Source organism: Scophthalmus maximus, chromosome 7 (assembly GCF_022379125.1).
Source record: "Scophthalmus maximus strain ysfricsl-2021 chromosome 7, ASM2237912v1, whole genome shotgun sequence".
NCBI lineage: Eukaryota > Metazoa > Chordata > Actinopteri > Pleuronectiformes > Scophthalmidae > Scophthalmus > Scophthalmus maximus.
In genome coordinates this window covers 17806836-17817395 of record NC_061521.1, presented here as the reverse complement: position 1 = coordinate 17817395, position 10560 = coordinate 17806836, and the positions used below count along the sequence as shown (strand labels likewise).

Genomic DNA, 10560 nt, shown 5'->3' with positions numbered 1-10560 from the left:
ATGCACAAATAGAGAAGAAGTTATTTATTAAATTCCAATGCTCCTGAGTACAAAGACCGTCACATAAGTGAAACGGAAACATCATTTGTACTGACCATCTGACTGACTTAGCTTCTTTCTTTCCAGTTTATTGTGGCAGGACACATTTGCCAATGAGACATTTAAATTCCAGCGTACTAAATACTGTGCATCCGATCGTAACAGCAAACCCAAGATTCCTTCAACATCCTAACGGTCCCTAAATCTACCCAATGCTGCAGGATGTACAGTTTGTATAGACTAAATACACTTTACTGTTGTGTTTGTGAAGGCACTTAGAATGATCAGACCAAAGCAAATCACACTGTAAATCTCTTCTGTAATGTTCAACAGGATTTCACGTGTCATATAACTTATTGAAAAGGTATGTATCATGTTCATGTATGATGTGATCATTTGTAGTGTTAGATACTGTCTTTCTTTGGAACATTGGTAAGTTTTGAGTACTTGACTGCAGGTCTGTTCCACTACGCAGAAGCTGATATTTATCTCAACTGTGCCAGGCTTAATTTAACAGTTAGCCGTACAACTTTAACGATATGTACAAATGTAAGGATGTGTGAGGCAAGACCATTTTAAGGCTTAATTTCAGTCTGTTGGCTGGTGGTGAGGTGACATAGTTTTGCTCCCCAAAATAATGATCTGCAGTAAAAAAAAAAAAAATTCTACATGTTTCTATTCCTCTTCAAAATGTCTCGCAGAATGACACAATCTAGCAATGAGTCACGGCGGAGGATAGGACTTCCTCTAAGAGCAAACACACTATCACTGGCTTCCAGAGGACCAACCAACCCTGTCAGACTGCCAATCAAATATTCAGCATGAAAGACCAGAGAGGATCTTTACAGCGCATAAGCAGCACACTGAGAAAAACCCTCTTAAGCCGAACTCTTTAAAGCAACACATTCTCTGTTTTAGCTGGTGCTGGTTGGTCAAAAATATACATAAAATCTTAAATATACTTGAAAAGAAATTTGGCACTCTTCAAGCCCACTTCACAAGGGTTTCAAATCGACTTCAAGAAGTCTGTACTGTTCATGTTAAGAGGCTTCGTTAGTAATGTAATGAATGCAGAAGTTTTTTCCACATCATATGTCCATCTTGGTGTCCTCTCAGAAGACATGCTCGCTGCTGGCGACGAGCCTATCTGTTGACTAGATCTGAACCCTGTGAAGCGCAAACAACGTAGTGAGGAGTGTTGTTGTCCGTCACGCGGGAGCTCGGGCCGATGCCGTTAGTCGGATTACACGCAGGACCACAGGTTGGATTACAGGTGTTTGGGAGTCTGCGTAGGTACTCTGCGTGGACAGGCTTGTGGATCTGCAGAACCTTGATGGCTTCGTCAACCTTGAACCACTTTCTCTTTCTTCCTGCAAGAACATCAACGAAAGGACAAAGAAAGTTCAAGTTGCAGTCATGTGCTGTGCCGTCCCCTTTCGACAACTAAATCAGATGATTTTTCTAAAAATCTGACAAGATGAAGCTGCCACTGCACTGCAGCACCTAATCTTTATATCTTTTTCAAATACAAACAGCATTTGGCTCAAAGAATTTGCTGTGGCCTGTGATAATCAGAGGGGGGAGTGAGAGAGGAGGATTCACCCACTTTATGTTGACACCCTGGAGTACACCCTAAACTGTCCTTTCAGCGGAGAGGGAGAGTAAATTAGACTAGTAGTGCCGAACCCTTTCCGCTCACTCAGCTATCACGCGGTGCAAGAGAGGACAAGTCAGGAGGGGGCTGTGGTGGGAAATGACAACTGGAAAACAACTGGGCACAGTAAACATTCCTCCCCCTTGTCAACAGCCTGAACTCTATTTCTGTAGGTGAAGGGGGTAATTGATCACGACCTCTTTTTCAGGACCGGTTAGAAATAGCTTATGTTCTGAGTTACTAGGTTCACTGAGAAGCATTACATTTCAAATGCCAAACACATTATTACGGTAATCCACACTAAGGGCAACTTTTGGGAATTTGGAGGTCAAAGATGGACAATGGGACAATGGAATATTAATTAAAAGGTTAATAATGATTATTATCTGTTTATTATTTCCTCGATTAATCAATGAATTCATCTATTGATCTATAAAATGTTCGAAAATTCTGATCAATTTTAACCAAACAGAGGAAAACTGAGTAAGAGAAGCAGCGAATCTTACTATTGATAAGGGGAAACCAGAAAATGTTTGTTAAAAATAGTTGCAGATTCATTTCCTGTTGATTATATACTCTAAATGTACGTGAATGGATAACTGCACCTCCTGATGTTTGAGCAAAACAAAAATTGGTACAGAATATCAATAATGTGGAGCACATGTGCAGTGCTAGATAATTCAATACCCACTAAACTAAAGGGAGGAAGAAAAACTGTTGCCAAAGTCCTAAAACACTGTCTGTGTAAACACCCTAGGTCAGGTGGTTTGACTACATCGATAAGCATGTGGCCCAGTTTCTCAGCTTTCAAACTAATGACCAGAGGCCCGAACAGTCTTTCTGAATAGTTTTCCTTTATATGGATTTAGGTTAGTCACTTCATTCTGGGCATAATTTGGAAAACTGGTTTCTCAACCTTTGTTGGTGAACAGTGAATATGCAGCCTTATAAATAACCCTATAATCAAAAACACAACCAAATTGGTCAGAATAACTGCGGAATGCTTTTACAATTGTGTAGAAAACCCACAAAAGGTTTTTAACCACTGGCACTCTGGAGAAATGTTGAGAGGAAGGCAGAAGGAAGCTTGCAAGCTGGTAAACATGCTTTTCATGATTTATAATATAAAAAAAATAGGCATGCACAATGTGCTTTTAGTGAGAAACACTGGATGTACGGTAAACACAAACTTTGTTTGTGTACAAGGAATCTCCACACTGCATCTTTAATTTCTCTTCAGTGAAGTATAAATAGGCATATTCTTGTCCCAGAAATCAAATATTTGGAATTTTATAAAAATATTGAATTAAATCAGTTTTAATAGGCCAATGGGGAAAGTGTCTAACAGCTGTATTTTAAGCCTGTTCAAAAGGTGTATGTCAATGAAAAACTGTGTGAGTATGTTATAATATGACAGATAGACATGAACATAGGGTCATACCAATGTTGACAGATTCCTCCCAGTCTTCCAGTGTCTCCGTCACTATGAGGGTATAGACATACGTCCTGTGCTTTCTGTCCTCATTGTGCTGCAAAGGTTTAGATGAGAGACAATATTACTGCATATCACTCTGTTTCTGGCCTACGGCATATGAAGGGAAGCAACAATGACAGTGTAATAAATTCTCCCATGATAATTTATGAAAAAAAATTTCATGACATCAAGCTTACCTCAAAAATCCCAAGTAGCCTGCCAAGCTTTCCCTTCACTCCAGCCTGCACATACACAAAGAAAAAGTATCAGGAGTCATTTAAATGCATTTCAATTTCTGTGACAACACAGTGCTGTATTGCTAGGACTGAACACTGCACATTTTTTGAATGGGACATATGGAAGGACATTCCAAGACAAGCAAGGTCAAATGAAAACTTTTCTTGTTACTGTCATGGTTGTATTTGTGCCGATATCTACCAGCACTTTTGTCAATCTCAATCTAAGATTGTTGCAGTGCTTAAAGAAAAAAAAAACTCTAAACTAATAATAGGATTACAAAAATCTTACAAATTAAAACTATCATATTGACGGGATGTTGGCTGATGTGTTGAACCCAACAGAAAGGTATTAAAACTTGATGTTTTGAACTGATACAGTTGTTGGTTTGCAGCTCATCTATATTCAGATACATGTCTGGTCTGGGAAGCGCAGGACGTGGGTAACTGGAAACCCTTCCCAAATGTCACTGCCATACTTCAAAGCTGTCAGCACACGAGGCAGAAGCTCACGGCTCACTCCACTGTGGTCACCACTGGCCAACTACCAGCAACTCCTTCACTAAACCACAGAACAATTAAGTGGTCATTTATGCATCACTGCCAAATATTTCTCTTTCCCTCTTCTGGATCTAGCTCGGGGAGCATCTCACGCCGAACAGTGACGACAATAACTGCCAAGAATTTCTGTTCATTACTATGAGTGTCTGTGCTCATATACTGTCAAAATGACCGGAATAAATGCAGATTTTTTTTTTGTCAAAATGAGCGATACTGATTTTAGTAAATTTAGGTGACACATGACATGTGCATGACAATGCAATTATTGTTTGTGTTATTTTAAGGTCAAATGGTCATACAAGTGGTTTTGCAGGGTTTAACTGCATAATGTCACGGTTATCATCATTGCAGTCCTAGCATGGAAATTTAAAAAAACCTTTCTTTTTATCGCATTTACGCGATTGTGGTAAATTCCACCATCTGAGTCACGGGGAGTTCCACACCAAACCCTCGCAGTGCAATTCTCACAACAAAAATGAACAAGACGACAAAACAAAAAGTTCCTACTCTCGACTGCATTATCGTGAATTGGTATGGTACATAGTATGGTTGGGTAAATAGTCATCAGTGGTGTGAAACCAGTAACTGGCTGTTTAAAATCGGTGCCAACCTCAAAAAGTAGAACATGGATGCAAACACAAGGTAAACCCCCCTGTGAGCGTGTGCGATGAGCTCACCTCTTCGTACACCTCCCTGACGGCGGTGCCACACGGCTCCTCCTCGGGCTCCATTCCTCCTCCTGGCACAATCCACTGGTCTGGATGTCGACTGCTGCTCACCAGCAGCACCTGCCGAGGAGAAAGGCATTTGTTAGGTGTGTGGTGCCAAAGAGTCCGTCATCACTAGAGGTGTCTGGTGGCCGCTGAGTGCGGTGCTATTAATTGGCAGGGCGTGCATTGACAGCTCACATGTCAAGCAAGTCATTCACTTCATTTACTTAATGCAACACGAGCGTGGTGCGGATGGGGCTGTTCTGCATGACACACTCTTCACCACATAATTAAGAATAAGTGAATGAGAGTAACTAGTATGATTTTTCATCCATCAACGTGTAGTTGGATGTTCCCACATAGTAAGCATGAAACAACACGTAAGCATTCAGATAATATTAGATTTGCTTTTACTGTGGCTATGAAACAATATATTTGATGTCATTTAATTTCACATAATTTCTCATCAATTTCATTTAAGATATGACTAGAATATGGTCAAAATAAAAGCAATATTTTAAGTAAATCTTTTCGTATAATGCAAAATAATTTAACACTATCGTGAACAACAACGTAAAATTGATTGAAGTCACCTTATGACAAAATCAGCGATCTAATCTGAAGTAATAACTAAAGCCACACACTATGTTTACCTGACCTCAAACACATGCAGTTGGGTCTTTATTCAGAATGGCGCCCCTCCTGAGATGCAGTCTTTTGACCCCTAACCCATCTCATGGCTCTCTTGATAGTAAAGGTTGATATAAAAACTACTGTAGCAGCAGAAATCGGCACATTTCAGCCAAACACAACTGCTCCAGCTGAGGTGCCCCAGCCAGCATTAAGATGTGTCTGCAATCCTTGTTAGACGCGATGGTGGAAGTATGGCAGATTTGTGAAGTGCACTAAAGATAACGTCTTTACTGCCGTCAAAGTTGTTCTTGATTGCACAGAAATTACTGTGATGAATTAAACATCATGCTGTGCAACCATCGGCTGCAGGTCATCCTTTAACCAGGTCAAACCCACAAGAGATCTCGGTAATCAAAATTCAAAATGTACTTTGACTGTCTCACTGCTACACTATAAAACTTATAGATAGTGTAAATGTAATGTCAATAAAACAAAATGTTTTTTCTCTCTTCCTGCATTTGCAAACTAACTGGAGACCGTGTGACTTATTCTTAACACAGGCAACTCTGTCAATATGTACTTACAGATAACAGGCCAAGTAAGAAGGTACGAGTGACTTCACCGTCATGAGATATCACATTCAATGACCTGAGTCTGCAGTAGCTGCTGACTCACTAAAAGCTGTTGGGTGAGAACTTTCCTCTCTTAAATCTTTACAGAGCCTTAAGTAGGACCTAGAAAAACATTCATTTTGATTCCTGGTTCACATTATGGTAAGAATTCATATAGAATATGGACAGTAATATGGAAATGCAAAATATAAAGTTGATGCCAAAGCAATCCTGCACCTTCCTACTTTGCTTCCTTATTGGAATATTTCAGCCAACCCCAAGAATACAGTGCCTATCAAAACTATTCTGTCTGTGCCCCTGCACAGAGAGTCCTTCTTGACTGTAGAAACACTGGCTGCTGTCTAACTGACACAAATGCCCACACAACACACACATGCTTGCGCAATTTCACACAAACACCACGTGAAACACGTAGACAGCTACTCGTACACACACTCGCAGCCAGAAGGCTTTTCAAAACCCACTGGATCAGCAGTTGCCTTTCTGTATGAAAACAACACAGCTTAGCAGGGAAGGCTAATGACCCCGACAGGCACCGCACACCTCACCGAGAGTTCAGAGTGATGAAGAACTTTGAGTGGGCTTAACGAATCAGGTATCACGAGGCAAGAAGTTATGGCAAAGTTAAAGCCTAAATGGGAGTTCCATTTAGGCTTTAACTACTTCTGGTACAGGAACTCCATGTACAGTCAGTGACGTTCCAACAGGGAAGGCAAAGCAAGCAGGCAATTGGTCTGGAACCCTGAAAAGCAGAAAGGGGGCCTCCAACTGCTAAGTACAGTAGACTGCAATGATGCTATGGTTGGAAACCCTACATCCATCCATCCATCCATCCATCCACCCATCCATTTATTAACTATACCCCTGGGCTGGAGCCAATCCCTGCTGACATTGGGCGAGAGGCGGGGTTCACCCTGGACAGGTCGCCAGCGAATCGCAGGGCCACATACAGAGACAAACAACCATTCAGACACTCTCACATTAACACCCATGGTCAATTTAGAGTCTCCAATAAACCTAACCCCACTCTGCATGTCTTTGGACTGTGGGAGGAAGCCAGAGGAACCCAGAGAGAACACACGTAGACACGGGAAGAACATGCCAACTCCACACAGAAAGGCCCTGGATGGTGAGCCTGGATTCGAAACCAAGAACCTGCTAACCACCTCACCACCAACAATTTGGTCCAATATCGTTTATCGGCTTTTTAGCAGAAACGACCAACCCCTGCCACAAATTTGAATTTTGAAAAAATATATGAACATGTTCATTGAGACATTTTTTTCGTGTACAGGATAATTACCCCTAATATTTTATTTGCCAATTACAGCATGTATCATTATATAAAGATTAGACATAAGCTAACACATAAAATATACATTTTCCTCTGCACTATAAAGTGAAAATGGACATGCCTTTTTATTTTTTTGGAGTAAAAACAATGTGACGGCATCCTGTCCAGCATTTTTCTGCAGACCTGTTTCTGTCCTCCTGCCCTCCTGCTAACTGTTGAGGAAGTGACCGTAAAGCAGGTATGCAGTCTGGATGGATAGTTTTACCAAATAAAGCGTGACATATGCGATCCAAACTAAGACAGTGTCATTGAAGGGCAAAATCAGCACGGCATATGATGCCAGACCGGTTCCTCATCATCATCCTCCAGTGCAATCAACAATAGTCAAAGTGACCTTAGCATATGTCAGGGAGCGAGAGAGAGAGGGTGAGGAGCAGTGAGGGCACTGGGAGCAGGAAAGAAAATCTGTCAGGGGACAGCAAGTGCCTGCACCTTGTTTCTATAAATTGCAGCTGATAGGTCACTCAGTGTTTCGCACACAGTGTAACACTCAACCCCCGCATGACCCCACTCCCCCTATCACATGTGGTCCTGAGATGGGCTGCCGTCACTGGGCAGACGCTTTGTGATCTAGGACAACCCCCTCTGCCCCCAGTCTATATCAACTAACTCAAAGACTTATTTAATCAAGCCAACTATAAATTAAAATATTATCATGCATGTTCCAGAGAGTGACTGTGCTCTTTACATGCTAATTTGAAGATTAAAGGAAGGCCGCACAATCAGTCCAGTGGGAGACAGAGCTGTTCCTTTGTAATCTCAGTGTCGTTTCTCAATAGCCACACCACCGCCCAGTTATGTGGCATGACCTATATTTAAATACAGTCTAAATATGAATTAACAAGACAAAGGTTGCAGCACTCCGATGCAATCGTACTGCAGCTTGGAACAAAGCAAAACCACGAAACGCACATAGGAAATTGTTAGAAATGCAGCAGCAGTGCAGGAGCTGCACGTTGTCTCAGCAGAGGATTAGTGTGATCAATGGTATGCGACGTGTAGATATGGAAATGTGTGTGTGTGTGTGTGCGCGTGTGTCTCAGAGAGAGAGAGAGAGAGAGAGAGAGAGAGAGAGAGAGAGAGAGGGAGAGTTAGATGCATGGTTTTACAGTGACAGGTGTTAATTATGGGCTGGGATGTGTTACATGTATTTGTATAATCACATGTAATCTTAGACCTATAAAAATGTCTGCAGCTAACACACTGTGTCATCTAATAAATTCTCTTGAGTTTGCAGGAGTGCCACCGACAGCATAGTCCAACCTGCACAGTTACTGTACCTGGGCAGAGTGAGGAGGCCCTGTCCTTATGTTGTCTTTATGTTATTAGAGTTATGAGTTATCTGGATTTCCTCCTGGACAGTACATGAAAACGACTGGTCCCCTGTCGGGTGGCTGGATACAGTGGTTGCCCGCTTGTGAAGACCCCTGTTGTTTTAATAGGTGGAATATTTGGCCCTTCTTCAGCCAAGTCATGTCCAACATCCCACCGCACGTCACGCACGTGAACGCACCATCTCGAGGTAAACTCGAGAGTAACGTACAGTAAGAGTTTAAACTGTGTGAAAAAAAGACCCGGGGAGGATCCTCACACACACACACACACACACAGACGCGCACACACACACACACACGCACACAGACGCACATCTCACCTCGTCCTCCTTTTCGTTCCTGAAGCACAGACACGCCGCTCGTCTCTTGAACCCCTCTCCGTCGTACGTCCTGGTCTGGTTGGGCTTGAACTTCATCATAAATGTCCCGAGTCGTCGCCGAGTTACCAGGAAACGTCAAAAGAGAGAGAAAAACGAAAAGAGAAAGAGGGAGGAGGGGAAATCTGACTGCAGGGCACTGCCGCGTGTCCCGCAGACAGTTTGCCCGAACTTCTTCAGCTTCTTCTCTCGGTCCCAGTCCCCCCCCCCCCAAAAAAGAGTTAGGCCTCGCTTCATTCATCCATCATTCATTCATCCATTCATTCATTCATCCCTGAGCTGTGAGACAAACTGTGTCTACCTTCCTACCATGGTGGTTAAGAGCCGCTGTCAACAACAACATGATTCAACAACCCCCTCCCTCACTCCCTCTCTCTCTCTCTCTCTCTCTCTCTCTCTCTCGCTCTCTCTCTCTCTCTCTCTCTCTCCCTCCCTCACTCCCTCTCTCTCTCTCTCTCTCTCTCTCTCTCCCTCCCTCACTCCCTCTCTCTCTCTCTCTCTCTCTCGCTCTCTCTCTCTCTCTCTCTCTCTCCCTCCCTCACTCCCTCTCTCTCTCTCTCCCTCCCTCACTCCCTCTCTCTCTCTCCCTCTCTCTCTCTCTCGCTCTCTCTCTCTCTCTCTCTCTCTCCCTCCCTCACTCCCTCTCTCTCTCTCTCCCTCCCTCACTCCCTCTCTCTCTCTCCCTCTCTCTCTCGCTCGCTCTCTCTCTCTCTCTCTCTCTCCCTCCCTCTCTCTCTCTCCCTCCCTTTCTCTCTCACTCCCTCTCTCCCTCTCTCCCCCCCCCCCCCCCCCCCCCACAGACCACAGACACTGTCAGGTTCATCATTAACAAGACGAGTCATGAGCCAAACATGGATCAAGTGTCTTCATACAAGCACCAGCTGAATGAACACATATCAGCATCATGTAGTTATCATCATTATGCAAATTAATGCTGCTTTCAAGTGCTCTCTGAAACCCAGAGTACTTTAAAGATCACGTGGGTGCCTTTCATTTGGATATTTAAAACGAACTAAATCAGACCAATTTGAGATTATTGGTTGTTTTATTTCAAATGTATAAATTATTATAATAAACTTTCTACCAAACATACATATCAGTATGTAACCCATGTTACAGTGTTCCCTGGTTTTTCTCCGCCACGTTAAACTCCTGCTGCTTCTATAGAAATTGTTTTTCAGGAGGGGATGTGATTAGAAAAAAAGGAAAGATGGGGCTTATTCAAATACCGAAATAAGCTTTAATCTGCATTTAATTTGAGCCTGCATTGTTTAAAAGTAAAATTAATAGAAATAAGAAATTCATAAGCCTCCTTGTGGTGTTTTAAAAAAATTTAATGAGTTTGGGATATTTTGGGGATATTCCGCATAGTATGAGTTGCTTAATATTTTCATGTATTTAGGTGTGCTTTTGTTTTTTTTCCATTATTTCCCATTTCCCCATAGGAACTGAAGGATACAGGTAATTCCCTGCTGATTTGAGGGACAAACCAAAACAAAGAGTGCTTGATACCACTTTCGGTGCAGTGAAGCAGCCTGGTGTTAAAACTTACTTGC

At 42.5% G+C, this 10560-nt stretch overlaps 1 protein-coding gene across 1 annotated transcript; it reads right to left on the bottom strand.

Annotated features, from left to right (window-relative positions):
* Positions 1 to 9: 9 nt before the first annotated feature.
* On the bottom strand, positions 10 to 9377 carry nudt4a (nudix (nucleoside diphosphate linked moiety X)-type motif 4a). Its single transcript, XM_035643621.2, has 5 exons — positions 8948 to 9377; positions 4642 to 4752; positions 3365 to 3409; positions 3135 to 3222; positions 10 to 1409 (listed from the first exon to the last, which is right to left on the bottom strand). Exons 1-5 carry the CDS (start codon positions 9044 to 9046, stop codon positions 1183 to 1185), a joined length of 570 nt encoding a protein of 189 aa, XP_035499514.1. The 5' UTR covers positions 9047 to 9377; the 3' UTR covers positions 10 to 1182.
* Positions 9378 to 10560: the final 1183 nt, after the last annotated feature.